Source organism: Heterocephalus glaber, unplaced genomic scaffold (genome assembly GCF_053883595.1).
Source record: "Heterocephalus glaber isolate CG9 unplaced genomic scaffold, H.glaber_assembly_v1.0 deba00001472, whole genome shotgun sequence".
Lineage (NCBI taxonomy): Eukaryota > Metazoa > Chordata > Mammalia > Rodentia > Bathyergidae > Heterocephalus > Heterocephalus glaber.
In genome coordinates, this window is record NW_028258315.1 from 5,280,853 (window position 1) to 5,302,179 (window position 21,327).

A 21,327-nucleotide genomic window follows, 5' to 3' on the forward strand; every position below is an offset into this window, starting at 1 on the left:
GTTGGTTTTATAACTCAGAAACTTTTGGTTTTATTGCTTTTTTAGTGTTGCTTTTCTATTTCATTAAATTTGACTCAATTTTTATTTCTATCCTTCTGTTTGGGGTGTAGGTGGGCGTTTCAAGTGTGTGTGTGTTCATACTCGCAGGGTTTTAAGGCGGATGGTTAGGTTGTTGATTTGTGATGTTGGTGCTATAGGCACCTACCTATCCCTGTGAATTTGCCACTCAGTGCTTTGGCTATGTCCCATTATATGTGTGATCTTGTCTTTTTATCTGAAGTTATTTTCTACTTTATCCTGTGATTCTCAACTCTTTTTGGCCCATACTTTTATAGTACAGGTTGGTTAATTTCCATATATTTTGAATTACCCGGATGTGTTATTAATTTTCATTTCCACCCTATTGTACTGGAGTTAGTACTTCCTATGATTTCAGTCATTTCAAGTTTACTGAGGAGTGTGCCGTGTACACTGAAGACTTCTGCAGCCATTGCGTGGACTGTAGTAGTTTGTGTATAGAGCTGCTTAGGTCTTTTGTCTCTTCTTAATCTGTTTATCCTGTCCATTATCCCACATTGGGACTGAATTCTCTGCCTGGCACTGAGTTGTCACTTTCCCCTTCACCTGTGTCAGTTTGGGCTTCGTATATTTTGTTGCTCTGTTTTCAGGTACATACATACTTGTAACAGTACATGTTACATTTCTGTGCTGTAGGTCTAGCAGTATATACATTGGTTTATAAAATTGCTATTTAAATCAGTTAATAGAAGAATGAAAAAAGTACACATTTTCGCTATTTTGGAATTATGTTATATCCTGGTCCTCATTTTCCCTGCAGATTCAAATTTCCCTGTGTTTTACCAGCTCCCAGCCTGAAGAACTTCCTCTAGTACTTCTTGCAGTACAGGTCTGCTAGTAACAAAATCTCTGGTACTTTATCCAGGCAGTACATTTTTTACAGTTGGCAAATTTACATCAACCTAAAATCCAAAGCTTACTGTAAATCTGTGAGTCTAACATGACCATTATGGTATCATACAGAGTAGTTTCTCTGCTCTGAAAAGTCATCTGCACTTTTAGCCCTCCCTTCCCACTCCGTGAGTAACGGCTTTTTAAAAAATTAACGCTGTGGATACATCACCCCCTGCTTCCGGTCCTTCTGAAGATAGGTCAGTGCTGACCTTACAAGCTGCTTGTACACAAGGAATTCTTTTCTTGCTGTTTTCAGATACTTTCTGTGCCTTTACTTCCAGTATTTTAACTATCCTGAGTCTGTTTATAGGTGGCTTTCCATTCATCCTACATGGTTTTTTCCTAGCCCTACAGGCTGTCTTTAAATAAGCAAGATGCTTGCAGCCATTTTCTTCCCCAAAATTTTTGTTCCTTTTTCTTTGTCCCTTCTTTCCATTATATATATCTTAGTGTTCCTGCACAAATCCCATATTTCTCTGCAGCTCTTTTCATTTTCTTCATTTTTCTATCCACCTAGTAGGACTCCAGCTTACGTTGGTTCTCTGGTAAAGTAGGTGTCCTGTGGCTGCCCTTGTTGCTATTAACTCCTATTTTAAAGAGTACCTTAGGCTTAAACTTCCCCACAGTCTGGCTCAGGGGGCTGGTTCTCCTACTAAGGATGACCTATCCCTGGGCAAAACTTGTGACCCTCTGTGTGTGCTGAGCAGAGCAACAACTTCTGGTCTTCTCAGCTCTCTGCCACCAATACAAAACCTGCTCCCTACATGGGAATCAAAGCCTGCTGCTCCTGGATTAGAGCAGTCCCGAGACCGCTCCATCATCAGGGACTCGGCCACTTGAGCTGCAAGGAGAGGAGGGAAATGCTGGGGGACACAGGTAGCCTTGACTGTAGCAGCAGGAGGGGTCTGTGTTTCCCGCTGCACCTGAGCGGTGCTGCTGCCACTCTGAGCGCGGTGGGGAAGGAAGGAGGTGGGCCATGGAGCAGATAGCACAAGCGCTCCCTGTTCGTACTGTGGGCTGCTGTCCTTCGTGTACTCCGTGTCCTTAGCACAGTTTGCAGGACTGAGATTTTGCTGAGGATGTTCCCAGTGTTGCTAGTGTGCGTGGGAGCGAGGCACGGAACTTCCTCTGCCCCCACCCAGGAGTGGACTTGCGCCGTTGCTTCTGAAGCCTTCGTTCTGCAGACAGAGCTCTGAGCTGCCAGTTGTGCTCTCCAGGCTTCGAAGAACGCTGCTCTCCCCCCACTTCAGTGACCGTGTGCTTGACATCCTCCGCTGCACCCTGAGGTGGTCTTCCCGAGCACTGTTGTGGTCTTGGGGTCTGTGATGTTCGGTGTGCTTTAAGCTGAACACCGTTTTGCTTCTGAGTCTGGAGCTTGGGTCCATAGCCATGAGGCTAGGCTGTGTGCACTGGTGCAGCCTTAGGCAGAGCCTGGCAGTGTTGCCCTGGAGACGGCATGTCACCCACGTGGCCACAGCCTGTTGCTGGAGGAGTAACGTGTGTCCTGGTGGCCCACAGGTGCCTCCCAGCTCCTTTCCTTTTCGTCATTTTCATGGGTCCTTCCACTGCAGCAGCCAGGAGTGAGACCACTCGCAGGGTCCTCTCAGTGAATCAGCAAACCCGAGAGTGGTCGAGGGGGTCTCGGGGGCCCCTGGCCTTCCAGCCATTGATTTTTAGCAGCCTGGTGTCATTCAGGAGCATGCCCAGGACCTGAGGCTGATACCTGGGTTTGTGGGCTCACCCTCCTTAGTACATCCTACCTGGTATGTCGTACCTAAATTTCTGTCCACTCCAGACCTTGTCTTCTGACCCCTGAAGGTTGCAAGATGATGCTTTCTGCCCAAGCCCTGGGCCGCAGGCAGGGGAGTGCACCCTCAGACCAGGAGCTGGTGTGGTTCCTTCTTGGGTCCTGTCCCCTCTGGGTTCCCTCCAGCGCCTTGCGGCAGTTGTGGTTGAATAACCCCTCCCTCTCTGGCACTGGAACCATCTATCCTTTTTGTGTGTGACTTAGCATCCACTCCCCGGTCCCATCCCATACCAGTGGGGCCATCTTCTTTGGGCTCCACAGGAAGTGACACTGAAGGAGAAGATACTGGCTCTATCTTCCAGAAACAGTTGTTGGAGCTGCCTGGGAAGAATGGGTGTCCTGGGGAATCGGGTGTCTATTTTTATCCTACAGATACTTCTCAACTTATAATGGGATTCCCTCCAGTGAACCCGTCCTAAGTTGAAATAAAAATGCCTTCACACACACTGTGCAGAGCAACACTGCCCACTGCCGCGAAGAGGAGCTGTTTGCCGCGTGATCACAGGGCTCATCCTGGGGCCTGTGCCTTGCACCTCCCTGGCATCCCAGGAGAGGGTTGCACTGCATCATCCGTCCGTAGCCTAGAAGAAGATCAGAGTTCAAAATCTGAAGTAGTTTCTGCTGAATCTGTATCACTTTCTTACCACAATTAAGCCTCAGTCATGTCGGAGTCCTTAGCATAAACACCATTCTTAAAATTTAAGGCAGCTTTTCTTGTTCATAGTAGTTAAGGTACAAAGACTTTCCATTTTTTCATTTTCTCATAGTAATTCCATTCCCTACTTTCCTTTCCCCTACCCCTCCCACTTCCCCTTCCCCTTTGCCCCTTTTCTTCCTATTTCACATTATCTAGTGTACCTTTTAGTCCTTATTTACACTTTCAGTTTCTCACACTAGATAAACTATTCGGTATTTACACATATGTGTCCTATTTATTTCACTTAAGAGTATTGCCTCAGTGTGCATCCATTTAGCTATAAATGTCTCTAATCTCTCATTTTTTATGGTTGAGTAGTACTCCATTTTATTTAAAACCCACATTTTCTTTATCCAGTCTCCAGTTGATGGGCAATTGGGCTGCTTCCAAGTTTGAGCTGTTACAGACTGTGCTGCTATGAACATGGGTGCACATATATCACTGTGGTATGATTCTTTTAATACTTTGGGGAAGATCCCCAGCAGGGGAATAGCTGGGTCAAATGGGACTTCCAGTCCTAGTTCTTTGAGGAATCTCCATACTGATTTCCACAGTGGTTGTACCAGTCTACACTTCCACCAGCAGTGGAGCAGTGTTCCTCTTTCCCCACAGCCCCGCCAGCATTTGTTATTGGTTGATTTCATGAGAGCAGCCATTCTTTCTGGGGTAAGGTGGAATCTCAGCATTGTTTTCATTTGCATCTCTTGAATGACCAGTGATGCTGAACATTTTTTCATATGTTTATTTGCTATTTCTACTTCTTTGTCTGAGAAATGTCTGTTCATTTCTGATGCCCATTTTTGAATTGGGTCTTTAAATTTGGGAGGTCTGATTTTTTGAAGTTCTTTATAGATTCCAGGTCTTTATAAATTCTAGGTAGTAGACCTTTTCCTGAGGAACAGCAGGTGAAAATTTTTTCCCACGTTGTGGATTGTCTCTTCACACTCTTGGTGGTTTTTCTTGCTGTGCATAAGCTTTTTAATAAGAAAAGATCCCACTTGTTGATAGTTTGTGCTAGTTTACAGGCAACTGAGGTTTTGTTCATGAAATCATTTCCTATACCAGTGTCTTGAGGAGTTTTACCTAACCTCTGTTCCAGCCAGTTCAGCGTTTCTGTTTTAATATTTAGATCTTTAATCCATTTCGATTTTAATTTAGTGCATGGTGAGAGATACAGGTCTAGTTTTAGTCTTTGGCAAGCTGAAACCCAATTTTTCCAGCACCATTTTGTTGTTGTTGTTTGCATGTTTTTTGTTTTGTTTTTGTTTATTTGGGTTTTTTAAATTATTCTTTTATTGGTACATTTTAGGTATACAGTTCATTTACATTTATCATTGGGTGCTTGTACCTGTACATGATGTATCTTGGTTCGTATTTTTTCCCCATTACCTGTGCGCCCTTCACCCCTCCACCCTTCCCTATTTACATAGACTTTGTTTCCATTTTTTTTCCTTTTCTCATAATTTTTCCTTTCCCTTCTTCCCTTTCCCCTTCCCGTCCCGCTACCCGTACACCTTTGGACCTTTTTCTATTTCAAATTGTCAGTTATTCATTTTAATCCTTATTTACACTTTCAGTTTCTCACACTAGAGAAACTTCGGTATTTACACATGTGTGTCCTATTTATTTCACTTAAGAGTATGGCTTCAGTATGCATCCACTTAGCTACAAATATCTCCAGTTTCTCATTCTTTATGGCTGAGTAGTACTCCATTTTATTAAAAAACCACATCTTCTTTATCCAGTTTCCAGTTGATGAGCAGTTGGGCTGTTTCCAAGCTTTAGCTATTACAAACTGTCCAGCACCATTTATTAAAGAGTCTATCTTGGGCCGGGGATTTAGCTCAGTGGTTTCGCTGCCTGCTGGGCAAGCGCAAGGACCCGAGTTTGATCCTTGGTACCAAAAAAAAAGAGGCTATCTTTCCTCCAGTGAGGATGTTTGGTTCCTTTGTCAACGATGAGATGGCTGAGTGTGTCTGGAGTTGTTTCTGCATCTTCTAATCTGTTCCACTGGTCTTCAGGTCTGTTTTTTTGCCAGTGCTATCCTGTTTTTATCACAGTAGCTTTGTACTATAGTTTCAAGTTGGATGTTGTGATACCCCCTGCCATGTCTCTGTTGCTTAGGATTGCTGTTGCTATTCTGCATCTCTTCTTGTTCCAAATGAATTTTTGAATTGTTTTCTCAAGGTCCATGAAGTATGCTGCTGAATTTTCAATTGGGATTGCTTTGAATCTATATAGCAGTTTTGGAAGTATGGCCATTTTCACTATATTGATCCTTCCTACCCAGGAGCAGGGGATGTCTTTCCATTTTCTGATGTCATCTTCAATCTCTCTTTTCAGAGTGGTATAGTTTTCAGAGAAGAGGTCTTTGATTTCTTTCGTTAGGTTGATTCCTAGGTATTTCAAGTTTTTTGGATGCTATTGTGAAAGGAATTGTTTGCCCTATTTCTGTCTCAGTGAGTCTGTTGTTTGTGTAGAGGAAAGCTATTGATTTTTGTGTGTTGACCTTGCATCCAGCTACTTTACTGAATTTGGTTATTAAGTCTAAAAGACTTTTGGTGGAGTTCTTGGGGTCTTCTATATAGAGTGTCATGTCATCTGTAAATAATGACAGTTTGACTTCTTTGTTTCCTATCTTTATTCCTTTCATTTCTTTCTCTTGTTTAATTGCTGTGACTAATGTTTCCAAGACTGTGTTGAACAGGAGTGGTGATAGTGGACATCCTTGTCTTGTTCCTGATTTTAGTGTGAAGGGTTTCAATTTTTGACCATTTAGTATCATATTGGCTGTTGGTTTTTCATAGATGGCTTTTATCAGATTGAGGTAGAGACTGTCTATTCCAATTTTTTGTAGGGTTTTTATCATAAATGCATGTTGGATTTTGTCAAATGCTTTTTCTGCATCTATTGAGATGATCATATTGTTTTTGTCCTTGGCTCTACTGGTATAGTGTATTACATTGATTGATTTCCATATTTTGAACCATCCCTGCATCCCTGGGATGAATCCCACTTGGTCAGCGTGTGTGATCTTCTTGATGATCTTCTGACTTTGGTCTTTTTCTTGTAAACCAGCGTATTTTCATGCCTTGTGTTGGTTTATATTTTAAATGCAACAGTAGAGTCAGCCTTTCTTCCTTCTCTTCCTGGCTTTAACTGTGTGGGTTTCTTCTGTGGTATTCTGCTCATGTGTGCATGAGTCTTTTCTCTGTACTCTTCTTGTCTCTGCAGCCCTGAGTACATGTCAACACATTACTGGCCCTGGGACTGCCAGGGTGTGGTCCAAAGCAGGTGAAGCGGGCAGGTGGGGACAGGTGTTTGGAAGGGTCCTGTGGACTAATTTCATTGTTCTGCAAACTGTTGGAGGGCAAACCAGATTTTACTTTTTCCACATTTTGATTTTCTGGATTGAGTTTTAGAAGGAAATCCTAACCAAAAAAAGAACTTCTGGTGGCTCACTATTTAGACAGCTAAAGATGTTAGGATTTGGGTTTTCTGCTTCTGTTTTCACACCACGTGTGATTGTGGATAACAGTACTGCAAAACAGTATCTGGGTGAGTTGAGAGAGATTCGCACACCTTTCTTCATAGTGTTGGCTTTTAAATTCTTGGTAGAGCTTCTCTGCAGGTTTATGCTTTACATTTTCCCACAAAGGCTTTATGTTGTGTGAAATACTTTCCATTGAAATTCTGTAACTCGAGATAGACTTGCAAGTACCTTGAGAAAGAATTCATGATAGAGGGTAGAAGCAGTGTTTTGTTTTTTGGCTTTTGGGTTTTTTTGGTACTGGGGATCGAACTCGGGACCTTGCACTTGCAAGACAGGCGGCAAAACCACTGTGTTAAATCCCAGGCCCCATAAAAGCAGTTTTATGAGCTAGAAATACTCAGAGAAAGGGACTGAAAGATTTATTTATGAGCTTGTCATGTAATTCTCCTTCACCACAGAGTACTCAGGAAATAATTTTAGGTTTGGCATTCCAATACCAATTCATTGAATCCAAGTGACGCCTTTTTATTGGGAGATTAATTTATTTCAGCTGCTTTTAGTGGGGGGAGGACATCTGTCCTTCAGTGGGGACGAGGGACACCTCATGTCCCCAGTTGTCTGAGGTTAGCTTCTGGTACCTCAGGTCTCCTCAGCGGCTGTGGCGTCTCAGTACCGTGGAGGCCCGCCTGCCCCTGAACATCTTACTGTTCCGTCACAGTTTCAGCTCAGGTTAGCTGACCTCGGCCGCTGGCTGGCTCTAAGAGTGCTGTTTACCATTTAGAACCATGAACGTGGCTCTTCTTAGTTTTTCTTTTCTATTACATGTCTGTGTGGTGTTTACAAGCCTTGCGTGGGGTTGATACGTGTACAGAACACCCCTTAATTCTTTTCTCATCGCTGCCCTCTGCCCCTCCCACCGAGTCTTGATCCCCCCTCTCTCTCTGAGAAAGACCCATCTCCCGACTTCTTATTATCTGTCCCCCCTTTGGGGTGTATTATTTTCTGACACGTAGAAATTACACAATACAGATTGCAGTGTCCTTCAGCAGTTTTCATTTAATGCCACCTCATCCACGGAAGTATTATCTGTGCTTGTGTCCTGTGCACACAGCACACACCCCAGGCCGTGTGTGTGCTCAGTGGCTGGGCTTTCAGTGGTGTGAGAGAAGGCAGTGGCAGGCAGAAGGCGCCGGAGAATGAGTGTCTCAGGCCTGCGGCCGGCAGCCTCCCAGCCCGTCCCACGTGAGGTGCTGTCCCGCCTCAGTTTGCACAGAGCGGCAGGACCCGGGGAGGGGCGGGGAACGCGAGGTTCCTGGGAGCTGTGGCCTCGGGGAGAAACCCAGGGGTGCATGGTTAAGATGAGAAGGAAGAAAACCCACTCATCCCGGTGCTCCTCGGCCAGTTTAACTTTAAGGAAATGGACAGAAAGAGGTTACCCTGGCTTGGTGTGTGTGCTTCTGGAACGGAAATTAATTTAGGGGGAACAAAAAAGCATTAAACACAGTTTTCCCCTAAGAGAGAATCTCTTTATCCCATGCATTTAAAACTTTTAAACTGTTGCCATGAAATTGATTTACATGAAATTTTCTAGAAATACATCTTTTACTTAAATTGAAATGCTTGTACCTTTATTCATAATGATTCAGAAGTGAAGAAGCAGGGCCTAAAACCACTTAAAAAGCTCTCGTTCTCTTATAGACTGTAGACTCGCTTTCCCTGATCTGACATTAATTTTTGACTCAGGAGATCGGTTAGGAGTGAAATCTCCCTCTTGATGAAACAGGGTCTTTTTGTTCTTAATCCTTTCTGCATGGAAGCAATAATGTGTGCTTAATTTTAGGCTGTTCTATAGTTAAGGGTTTTAATTCTCTGAGCCTCAAATAGATATGTTGGAGAATTTGTCTTGTGTTTTGAACAAGGTAACTTACAGTTGTATTCAATCCACCCGTGTTAATTTTAGAATATTAGAGAACTAGGTACACTGTTATGCCTTCCAACCTAACCTGAACCTTTGCCCAAATCTGCTGAGGTTTTGATGGTTGGTGGCTGTAGAGCATGGCAGCCATACTGAGAGAGATGCCTCCGAGACACACTCACACGCTGCCACCGGGGAAGCAGGCTGGCGGATTTTACACTGACTGCAGATGTAGCGACAGATCCGTGTATTTCTGCAATAATGTATGTGGGCCTTGTGTCAAATATTTTTTCTTCATGTGAACTGTAAAAGATCTCATTTATACATAGAATGTTAAAGTAGTAGAATGCTGGGCGTGGCGGCACACGTCTGTGACCCCAGCACTTGGGAGACTGAGGCAGGAGGATTGCTGAGTTCGAAGCCAGCCTGGGCTACATAGTGAGTTCAGGGCCAGCCTGAACTACAAAGGGAGACCCTGCCTCAAAAAAAAAAACTTAAAAAGGTAGTAGAATGTGTCACTTTACTAAATGCTTATAAGGCACGGCTGCATCAGTCCTCATGTTCAGAGGTTAGCAGCATCTTCCTTTAAAGATATTAGTATAAAATTAAAACCAAGATTGGAAGGCAAATCGCCTGGCCATCCTGGACCACTTTATCATGATTAACGGCCTCTTTAGTTTTAACTCAGTGCCTCAGAGTAATACAGTCCCCGCCGGGAATTTCCTCGGTGAGCCAGTTCCTGGTACACAGTCCTCAGTCCTTCCTTGGGTGTCACCTGCTGCTGATCACCCAGGGATGAGCTGGCACATGGCAAGGGAATGGCCCAGCCCCGGGTGTTCTGTTGCCGTTTTATTTTCAGGTGACTGAGGAAGGGAAAGAAAAGTCATTGTCATGGTCTGCGGTGCCTCTTCCTATTTTGATGTTTGCTTTTTAAACTTTACCTTCCTTAAATAATAAGGTTGCTGGGGTTTGTTGCTATTGGACAACTATTTATTTTCTCTCTTTCTGTACACAGGTTGAAAGGATTGTTGACAAAAGGAAAAACAAAAAAGGGAAGACCGAGTACCTGGTGCGGTGGAAAGGCTATGACAGCGAGGATGACACGTGGGAGCCCGAGCAGCACCTGGTCAACTGTGAGGAGTACATCCACGACTTCAACCGGCGCCACAGCGAGCGGCAGAGGGAGAGCGCGCTCCCGAGGGCCAGCAGGGCCTCTCCCAGCAACGCCCGGAAGCAGATTTCCAGGTCCACCAGCAGCGGCTTCTCCAAGTCCGCCCCGAAGGCACCAGTGATGGGCAGGGACCCTGAGTCCAGGAGCAGCGCCCTGCTCGCAGCCAGCCAGAAGCTCAGGAGAAGCACGGCATCCGCCCTGCCCAGCCGGAAGAGCATGGACCTTGCAAAGTCGGGGATCAAGATCCTCGTGCCCAAGAGCCCCACTAAGAGCAGGACCGCTGTGGACGGCTTTCCGAGTGAGGGCCCTGGGAAGCTGGACTCCGTCGAGCAGGGTCCCGAGGACTCGGGGGCACCAGAAGTGGCGGCAGAGAAGCCCGTGGGAGCTCTGTTGGGCCCTGGGGCGGAGCGGGCCAGGATGGGAAGCAGGCCCCGGATACACCCACTGGTGCCTCAGGCGCCGGGCCCCGTGACTGCAGCCATGGCCACAGGCTTGGCCGTCAACGGAAAAGGTGAGTGTTCAGGCCGCTCCTAGGAGGTCTGCCTCATGCTCAGAGTCTGGGGGATTCGCACAGGGGTCTGCTGCACCCTGGGAGAGCGTGCCAGTTTCTTTCCTTGAAGCCTCAGGCGGCGTTTGGCTCCGTGTGCTGTCCACAGCTGGTCATCACGTTCACCTGCACCAGACAGCGTCCACTCCCAACAGGTGACAGTCTAGGGTTTGGCCGCAAGTCGGTTTCTGCCTCTCTTAGACAGCGTCTCGCATGAAGAGCCCACCTGCAGCTCTCAGTGTGGCCAGTGTAGATGCAGAACCCGTTCTCCTTGTCTGCACCTCCGTGTGAATAGCCAGGGAAATGTCTTTCCGAGAGGACATCACTTGCCTAGCGGAGCTTCTGGGCCCCAGTCTGCTGTGCCGCGCTTGCTCCGCCTTTCAGAGTGGGAGGCCACGCAGCACTGTGTCCCTCACTGCAGGGCCCCGCTTGCCGTTGTACTGCACCCACTGTCTGCAGACAGCACACCTGGGAGTCCTCTGCTGCTCGCCTATGCCACCTGGCTGGCCACCTGTGTGGACCGAATTCTGTTACCTGTTCCCTCATCCAAGCCTCACTGGTCCTGCCTCCCTTTAGGCCTTGGGGATGTCTGACCTGCCATAGCTCTCTTGGTAGGGTATGTGTGTGAGTGTCTGTGTGTAGCTGGAGATCGAACTCGAGGCCTTAAACATGCTCAGCAGGTCTTCCACCACTAGCTACACCCCTGCCCCTGCCTGTCCAGTAGCTCTCTCTCTGCTTCTGCCTTTTCACAGCTCCGAACCATTTTGCCAACATCTCCTGAGCCCCACGCCACTACCTTAGGGACCAGGTGTGCCAGCCCTCACCTGTTCTCCACATTGGCACCAGGGCAGCTGCTGCCTCATGAGCTGTGCTTCACCATCTGGTTCAGTGGCCCCTCATCCTGGGCCCCTTTTTCCTCCTTGCCGTGGTGTTTGTTGGGGTCTAACGTCTTGACCCCAGCTCAGTGGAATAATACAAGACAGTGAGCTGGTGTGTTGAGGGAGCTGCTGTCCTGTACAGTGAAATGTTCACCCAGGGCATCGTTTGGACAGCCTGGCTATATGGCGACATCAGGTGTTTACCTTGGGCTAGGTCCTTGCACAGCAGCGGAGCTGGGCATAAACTGAACTCTACAGTTTCCCTTTGGACCAGAAACACCTGTGCTGCTGGAGATTTTCACATACAGACTTGACCCAAATCCTGCTACTCTTCCTGCTTCAGCTTGTCCTCATCTGAGACCTATAGACTTGTTCCCAAGTGTGCTTCCCTTGTCCACCTGCTTTTGGAGGTAGTGCTAGTAGATTGAGTTCTCCTTTTTTTAAAACATGTTACTGTGGCTTGAACCCAAGGCCTAATGAATGCTAGGCAGGTGCTGTACCATGGTGCTACTTCCCCAGCCATATAGTTCTCTCCTACTTTGTCGTGCAGGAATGGTCACAGAAAGTTCAGGGGTGGAGGAGACTTTGTAAGTCACCTAATGGCACATCTGGGCCTGCTGCCTCTGCTACACAAGGGACATCTGCGTCTTTGTTGATGACACAGGGCCAGGCACTGTGCTGGGCCCTGGGTACTAACTGACATCTCCTGGGCCAACCCAAACCTCTGCCTGGTTTTGTATGGCCTGCAAGCAAAGAGTGGTTCTCACATTTTCTAATGACAAGAGAAGATCATTAGGAATGTATACTAACCCATGGAAATACAAGCCATTGCAGCCTGTGTGTCCTGCATGCAGTTGGATTGGAGCATGGCTGCATATGCTCTTGTGCGTGCAGTCCCTGGCTGCCGCCTGCTCCAGAGGCAGCAGAATCGTCACAGTGGAGACTGTGACTCCAAGCTGGCCTTCCCTGCTGTAGGACAGGAGATCTGTGGGCCCCCTTTCAGGGTCCACAGAAGTTCTGTATGTGCATTCTTATGGGAGGAACCCATGGTTTTCAAAACTGACTCAACAAGGCTGAGAACCCTGTCCTTGCTATGAACCAGAAGTCTGGCCTTGATTGGTCACCACTTCCAGCCCCACTTCCTCCTCCTCCTTCCTGTGCCTCCAGATCAGCTGCACCCCATGTAAGTTTGCACATTTGCTTCCACATTTGTCTTCACAAAAGACTATACTCCTTCGCCTTTCCTGTGTGAGGAGGGTAGATCGCTCCTGGCTGGTGGTTGGGGAAATGAATCACTCAGGACCAGGGTGTGTGCCAAGCATGTGCGAGGCCCTGGGTCAGTCCCCACCACAGCATGCATGCAGAAATAGATAAGTAAGGTTCTGGTTACGTTTTAAATAAACTTCTGTAAGAGTGGCTTTATTAAACCAAAAGGGACCTGTAGGCATAGAACCTTAAATTGCTTCACCCAGGCTGTGAGGGAGAGGCTGGTAGGGGAGTGGCTCTGCATCCAGGGCCTCTCGAGATGCTTCCTCCAGGCCCCTGCCATCCCCTTTGCCTCTCACTCCCTCCTCTCTGGCTGTTGGGCATCGAGAGCCCTGCGTCCTGTGTGCAGCCGAGAACATAATCTCCACTCGAAGGAAAATAGCAGCCACTCAGGAATATTTTTAGGACCGTGGTGAGTAGCAGCCCTTGTAGCCCATATTGGTATCAGGCTTGCAGATCAACACGGGAAATAGGGCACCTCCTCCTCCAAGGTGTCCCATTGGACTGTTCTTTCTGGGGGGAAGGAAGGAGATGGCGTCTCTGACAGGATCGGCCATCCTGCAGACTTGAGGATTGGCCAGGAGGTGCTGTTGTTGCTTCCTCCGGTCGATTGCAAGGTCCAGGAAGGACATCTGTCCAGAACGTGCCCGCTGCACAGTGGGTCCTGCACCCACCTGACGGGTTGTGGGTGCTCTCCGAAGATGAGGATCATCCCCGAAGTTGTGGTGCCTATTGCTGGCCTGAGCCAGCAGGAAAGGGAGCAAGAGGGGAGAAGTGGGAGCCGGGAGCAGACAGTCCAGAAAGCCACGTGTTGTCTTTCCTGAACGAGGAGCAGAGATGATACTGAATTTCCAGTACAGTGTTGGCCCACACTCGTTAATTTTTGAAGCAGTTGTTTGTTTTTACTTTCTAGATTAATTTTAGAGCTGCATAAGGAAACTGATTTGTTTTTCTAAAACTAATTGAAGCAGATACTTGTGGCATCGTTGGGAAATGAACCACCTTCTATTCCAAACATTCATCCTGTATTCCAGGGACATATTTGCCACCAAAAACAACAAATTTGAATTACTGAGACATGTTAACATACGCATAATGGCTTTTATAGAACAATGGTGCATGTGTTCAGTTTTTAACTGAAAGTTTTGAAGGATGACTAGCTTCACTCAGAGATGAGAGAAATTCACAAATGTCACTGATGCATATTATTTCTGCTCTTCTTTATCAGTAAACGAATGGTGATTTTTTTACTGGTGATTTCTTGTTCTCTTAATTGCTTAATGAATTCTACAAAAAAGAAATTGCTTTTAAAAACTGGATTATCATGACTCTGTTCTTCATGAACTCAAATACGTAATTGGTCATCATGCCAGAAGTAGGAAATTTGAAAAAATGCTGTTAACAAACTTAAAGAGGAGGAAGTAGGTGTGACCTCACCAGTGTGGTCATGTGGACTTGGCTGGTAGGTGTTGCAGTCAAAGCCAACATAGTAGGAAGGTGAGTGAAATCTGATAGCACATCTTCCATCCCAAGGGCATTTCGTCTGGCTCAGGACAGCGTGGCTGCTTCCACGGGTGATTTCTTCTCAACAAGAGTAGGAACAGAGGCCTGGGCTCGCTCTTCTCTGTGGTGAGCAGGAACATAACTGGGATGCCAACAGCTCCCTCTAGAAAGAGGCCCCCTAGCTCCACAGGGCCATGCAGCATTTAGGCTCCGAAGTGAACCCCAGGAAGGCTAAGAAGTCCAGAGCCCAGTACCCCCAGCCACACTGTGCAGCAGGGCCACAAAGGGAATGTCCACTTGAAAGGAGGGACACGTGAGCCATGTAGGGAAAGGGTATGTGAGAGGGTTTGATCTAAAAGCTCTCCATTTGAAACCAGCAACGCAGGAGGCATCGTGTGTGTAGCAGGCCGTGCTAGGCCTCCTGCACAGGTTACCTCACATCCCGCACACCAGGGACACAGCTGCTCACACAAAGAAAGGGCACAGGGGCTGAAGTCCCAGCCAGAGGGAAGTGGGCCTTTGAGGTGGGCAGTGCCCAGCCTTCTCTCCCTCTCATTCCAGAGTGGTTCATGGGCGCCCGCAGTGGAACGTGCGACCCTCAGTGGCAGATGGGCTCCTCCACTCTCTTGGAGGCTGCACTGCTCCTCAGATGTGGTGTGCTTGAGAATTCAGTGCTGTGTCCTAGCTAGGCACTCGCCTCTTGCAAAAGCCGCAAGAGTGAATCTGCTACTGTAAGAAGCGGGTTATCCTGAGCAACTTTGAAAACATCAAGCCATAACCATTTTAAAACTTAGAAATGTGCGATTATTTGCCGATCATTGGTGTCTAACCAGGCCCCTTTACAAAAGTGTCCTGGTGTTTGCCACTTGCTGGAGGAGCCAAGGCCTTGAGTGTGGACTGCTGGCGGGAGGGCTGTGTGTAAAGCATACTCACAATGCGTCATTTACTGCTTCCCGTTTGAGTTGCTTTAAGGTCCAGTGAGTGCTTAGCTGTTTGTATGTCTGTGTCCATAGTCCCAGGTTTTGGTTTGTATTCCCAACACCTGATTTGACAGCTTATTTAGCCTAGAGCCTTTCCAAAGAATTCAAAGTACTTTTGGGCCAGGGATGTTGCTCAGTGTCACGGAGCCTGCCTGATAAGCACAAGGTCCTGAGTTCGATCCTCAGTACTCAAAAAAAAAAAACTTCAAAATAGTTTTCATTAAAAGACAAGCTTCCTGCTGGGGATTTAGCTCAGTGGTGCTGCCACCTGCCTTGTAAGTACAGGGTCCCAAGTTTGATCCCCTGTACAAAAAAAAAAAGGATAAGCTTCCCCTGTATAATTACATCCTGTTTGGTGTAAAAATGAGTTAGATGTAACCAGCCTAAGAAGAATGGGGGGCCATTTCCCTACCCTTCCAGGATCTGGCATGGGGGCCTACGAATTAAACTGACAAAGACAGATTAAACAGAAGGAAAAGGCACTTCCATTTAATAAATGTTTTTAATTTTATATGCAGGGTCAGGGGGCACAGAAAGAAACTCCTAAAGAAGTAGTTAGATTTAAGACCGTATATACCATTTTAACAAAGGACAGTGAACTGTGGAGATGTCCCTAGACAAAGGAGAAGAGGGTTTGGACTTCTAGAGGTCTTAAATTTTAGAAAAGTCAATATATGTGCAAACTAATGGAAGATGTGTGCAGTTTTAGTAAGGTTTTTTTATGCAAGTGTCTCTGCTGCATCTCTCCAGGGATTAGGTTTATTTTCCTGGTTCTGAAGCAGGGACACCTTCGTAAATGGAAATGAGTTCCCTGCTTGTGGCAGCAAGGGGTGGGTGGGGGGCAGAGAGTTCCTCCATCTATTGCGTCCTAACTGCCTTCAACTCAAATAATCCTTACTCTAAGTGTCAGGTTTTTGTTCTGATCCCACTCAGAAGTTTTGGAAATAAACCCAGCCAGCTCCTCCAGCACACGTAGATGCCTGGCCTGGCTGCTGACCACCCTATTCTCTGGAGGTATGCAGGCTTCTCCGGGTGTGAATCCTTCCTCCACTCTTGAGTGTTCTACCCTGTTTTCCAAGGAAGTCAGAACTCGGGACACTGTGATCCAGTACAACTCAGAGACCCATTCCCAGCCTAGAGCTCCTGGGCACTCGATGTGACTGTTTAGTTTTCTCCTGTTATTTCATCTTTCTTTTGTGTTTTTTTCTTACAGCAGAGGTTGTCAGAAAATGGTCCCCAGACCAGCAGTGCTTGGGATCTGGTAGAAATGCAGCTGTTCAGGCCCCACTCCTACTTCCAGCATGGGAACCTCAGGTTGAATCCCAGCAACTTAACACTTCCCAAGACTTGCCGTCCCGTGTTGTTTAACTATAAAATTTTGTTTTTATGGAGCAAAGGGAGAAATAGCTCCTGATAATTCTGTTCACAGTCTATTTTAGATCTCTGTCGTTATGTGTGGACTTCGTGTGTCTTCCTTTCTCCCGCTGGATGCTAAGATCCAGCTCAAGGCTTCCAGGTGCTATATCGCCGAGCACACCCCGAGTCCAAGCTTAGCGAATCTGGAGTTCAGAATATATGTAGCTTTTGTCATTTGCTATCAATACAGATTTTAACAAAAATTATAATTAAAACACCTAATTTTGCCCATCCCCCCAAAAAACCCCTCCTCTTTCTGCTCTCTAGAAATCACCACCCTTGGTGGGCATGATGACACATGCCTGTAATTCCACCACTCAGGAGGCTGAGGCAGGAGGCTACCTGGGCTACATAGTGAACTCAAGGCCAGCCTGAACTACAAAGGGAGACCCTGTCTCAAAAAAAAAAAATCACCACCCTTAACAGTTTTTTCTTTGAGGAATTATATAAATATGTACGACATGCACATCTTCTAACTGTAACCATGGATCTTACTTGTCATATGGCTCTACATTTTCCAGTTTTGTCTGGCTTTCTATTAGGTGTGTGCGTCTTCCCCCCACACACACACTTTTTGGCTCATTGTGGATGCTGCTTCATATCCTCCCGAGTGCTCTACTTCATTCTTCCGGAAGTGTGTGTTGGAGTGTCATGCAGTGTATGTGATGGCCTCGGTGCTCAGCAGGGCCGCTCTGGGTTTGGGCCTGGACGCCTGGCTGCCTGCCTGGCATCCCCACTCCTTGCCCTTGCCCTAAGGTGCTGGCGGTGGCATCGGGCACTGTACTAACCCAGAGTCCCTTATCCCAGAACCCACACACCCACCCCGGGGGCCTGAAGCCAGAGCGCCATTCGTTAGGTGAGAGCCTCAGCACAGACATTGCCAGTGCCCCGTAAATAAACGCATCTCACTGATGTTGGAGCTGCAGCACTGTTGACGCACGTCTTGTTTTATACAGAGGTAATTCACCGGCACCACAAGTTTTCACGCAAGTGATTTAGACATACTGGAAGCACAATGTGAAAGCTCATCATTGCCTCCCTTCCTGTGAGTGCCACCTGCCCCAGAGAGAAGCAGCAGTTGTGGCGTGTCATGCAGACCTTTTTCTGTGTGTTGGAACTCTTTGTTAGGCGGTCAGACTACACCATTTGTCCTGGCATTTCATTTTTCATTTAACACCACGCTCTTTCTGTCTTAAGATTCAAGTCATTTCTTCCTTACAAACTTCACGTAAATATGATTTCTTATTAATGGATACATAGCGAGACCAACCCAGACGCCTGTACACTCTTCACCCAGATTCTCCAGCTGTTGCAGTTAGCCTCATTCCCTGTCTCTCTTCACTCCCCCTCTGCCCATGAGTGTATTTACGCACAGGGATGTATGTATGTGTTTATATTTTCCCCAAAACCATTCGAGAGTTGGCAACTTGCTGTTGTAAACAGTAGCAAAATGTAAGAGCCGTAATTGATTAAGAATTTGATAAGTGTTGCCAGATTGCTCTCTAAAAAGCTGTAAAGATTGTGATTTCCCATTTACCTGTTGTTAACATTTTAATCCACTCTTCAGAATCTGCCAGAGAAGGTAGAGAATGACATCTCATTGTTTTGATTGTGGTATAGGATAGGGCTGAGGATTTAGCTCAGTGGTTCTGCCACCTGCTCTGCAAGCGCTAGGACCCCAGTTCAATCCCTGGTACCAAAAAAAAAAAAAAAAAATTCATTGATTGTAGTATAGGAGAACTTTTCAGATTAATTGGGAGTTTGCATTTATTTCTGTTACTTCACTGTCTATCCCTTGCCTGTTTTTCCATTGAGTGGCTTACCTTTGTCATAAGTGTGAAGATTTTAGAGTGTGCATGTCCTTGCCAAGGGACTGCACATCTTATTTGCACACTCGAGCTGCCATGAGCGGGCTTTGGAAGGGCTCAACTGACCTGCAATCCTCTTGACCCTGATTCGTGGGCTGACACCTCCAGGGCAGGGCCGGGCAGGGCTAAGTGTCTAGAAAACCTCCAGCTAGTTTGCTTTGATGTTACGGTTCCTGCTCAGTCCTGAATGTGCCAAAGGGTATTGCTTTAATTCTGAGTTTCATGAACTATAATTTAAAAGTAATTTGGATTCCTCAGATCAGATGTCAAAAAAGAAATACTTGTAACTGCAATTTCTGCTTCTTTGAACTTTAATAGAAGAAAAAAAAGTCATATTTTTCCGGTTAAATTCCCTTTTTCTCTAATATTATCTCTCGTTGCTTTGACATTCGCTCTCATACTAGAGAGAGCCGACCAAGCTACAAACCCCGTGCATCTTCTCTGTTCTCATTTTGTCTCTGTCTTCTGCAGCGGCACAAGGCTTCTGGAAGATTCCTCCAGAGACCTCCAGTCCCCTACAGGTGAAGGTGACTATATACACAGGCAGAACATGCAGTTCTGTCGCCTTTGTTCTGTCTTAAGTTCCTCCAGCATTCTTCCTCCTCATTCAGAGAGCCCTTGATTTATAGATAAGACTGGTTATGAAAGAGGAGATGATTTGATAAAACCCAGCAGAGTTGTTGAGAAAACAGGGTCCCCGTTAGAACTTTCTTCTGGCTTCTCTCCTTCTGCTGCGCCAGAGGGTGGTAACAGGTGACTTTATAAGGAATTACTCCTGCTAAGTCGTATCTTAGTGAAGGCCTTGTCTGTCCAGATGGGTGTAACTGAACTCACACTGGGTCAGACGGTGACATGTTGGCTCCTGTGACCGAGATCCAGGACCTGGAAAGCTGCCGAGGCCCGGCCTGCTCCATCTCGGGGCTCCTTTGCTTCCTCAGCAGACGCTGCCCACGAGGAGGCCAAGTGCTGTCAGAACGCCTGGGCTGGCACCCTGGCCTCTCAGTGCCTGGGGAAGGGAAAGATGCTTCTCTTCCTGGAAGTCCAAGGGGGAGATCAGCTTCCTCTAAACTCTCCAGTCTGGAAGGATTGGGTCACATGAGGGGATCCAGGGCTGACCACAGTAGCCATGGAAGTGGGGACTGGATGCCCCTGACCAGCAGAGGCCAGCAGTGCAGACACAGCTGCAGCTGCCAAAGTACAGCTAACAGTACCGCTTTCCAGCCTGACAGGATGAGTACCCTGAGCATTTAACAGCACCATCAAGTAATGTCCCATGTCAGCTTTTGGGGGTCCCTTCAGTCGGAGCCTGGTCCCTCAGTGTAGCTGAGCACTGACTGCTTCTCCCCAGGAGCTTGGGCTCAGTGTTGTCACTTTCTCAGTCTTTCACTTGCTATTTTTGACTCTGTGGCAGCGGTTCTTCCTCCTCTTGTAGTCTTGCCTTTAGGAGACGGGCTCCACTACCTCTGTCCCCTTCCTGATGTGATGTTACCTTTTACAAGGCAGTCACATTAATTCCAAGTGAAGAACAGCTGTTTTAAAAGTTCACCAGAATTATCTGAAAGAAGATGCTAGAGATAAAGTTCCCCAGGGCTCCTTTGCTTTGAGTGGAGAAGCCCTAACCGATGTGGCTCGGACACCTGGATTGGGGGATGAGAGCCTATTTCCTAGAGAATCTCTGAAAAAAATAAAGCTGTGGGCATCGTTCTGGGAAATGTGGTGTAAAAGAAGTGGCTGCTGTAGGCAGAAGGTGTGTGCAACTGAAGAGAGCGCCAGACAAGTCCAGGGTTGCGCAAAGTATGATTTTACCAGGTCTTAAACTGTGATCCCGTGGGGGACAGAAGCATGCTTCAGGGTGGCAGCAAGACCAGTGGGTCCCCACTGTTTGCATCAGAGGAAGGAGATGCTGCTTTTTTTGTTGTTTTTTTGGTACCAGGGATCAAACTCAGGACCTTGTGCTTTCGAGGCAGGTGCCGGAACCACTGAGCTAAATCCCTGGTGGAAGGAGCTTCTGCACTAGTGAGGACAAAAGTTTCTGTGCCACACCGGACTGTGCTTGGTTTTTTATGTGCAGTGCATATTGGAGACTTTGGGCTGTCCTGGTGCTCACACCGCCAGTTCCTAAGGCTCCACCCACCACTCTCCTGCTTTGCTTATGCAGAGTGGGGGACAGGCAGGGGCTTCTCAGGGGCCATCCTGGCAGCTAGGACCTGAGATGGCTGTGGTCAGGTGAAGGTGGATCCCAGCAGGAAAGATTCGGACCAGATGCATAGATTCCTTAACCTCCAGATGGTGGAACTGGAACTGTGAAGGCATCGCAGCAAACATTTAACCGTCTGTAGAATCCCAGCATTGCACTGTGATAGTCCGAGTGTGTACGCAGTAGGTGCCTGACACTTGTGTGCGCAGGAATGGGTTGGAGGAATTGCTGTCCACTTTCACTTGCACTGGCATCTGAGGTTTGAAGAGTGAAGGGTGATTTGCCTGGGTAGGCGGGGGAAGTTACCAGAGCACTGAGAGGCGGGAAGGCTCTGTGCTGCAGGCAGAGGTGGAGTGAAGTGTTCCTTGGGCTGAAAACACTGAGGAAGACATCTGTAAGCGGGTGGTAATGTCGGCTGCGTTGTGTGACCTGCTTGCTAGTGTTGGAGAAGGCCCCTCACCCTCCAGAGTTTATGGTCCTGAAAGGAGCTTCCAGCAGCAGAGCTGGGCCAGCGCCTCAGGCTCATGGCCCCTGGGGAAGGAAATCAGCTCCATGACCCACGTTTCCTCCTCGTCACCCCCACCCACAATCCTACTGCAGTGTCTGCGGCTCGGTCT

At 47.2% G+C, this 21,327-nt stretch overlaps 1 protein-coding gene across 3 annotated transcripts in view; it reads left to right on the plus strand.

Moving 5' to 3' along the window:
* Cdyl (chromodomain Y like) overlaps positions 1–21,327 on the plus strand; it is a 210,398-nt gene that overhangs the window by 144,355 nt on the left and 44,716 nt on the right. For all 3 annotated transcript variants that reach the window (XM_021260721.2, XM_004847754.4, XM_087181127.1), the window contains one exon: positions 9,900–10,566. In XM_021260721.2, coding sequence (XP_021116380.2) covers positions 9,900–10,566 — 667 coding nt within the window. The remainder of the gene's footprint in view (positions 1–9,899; positions 10,567–21,327) is intronic.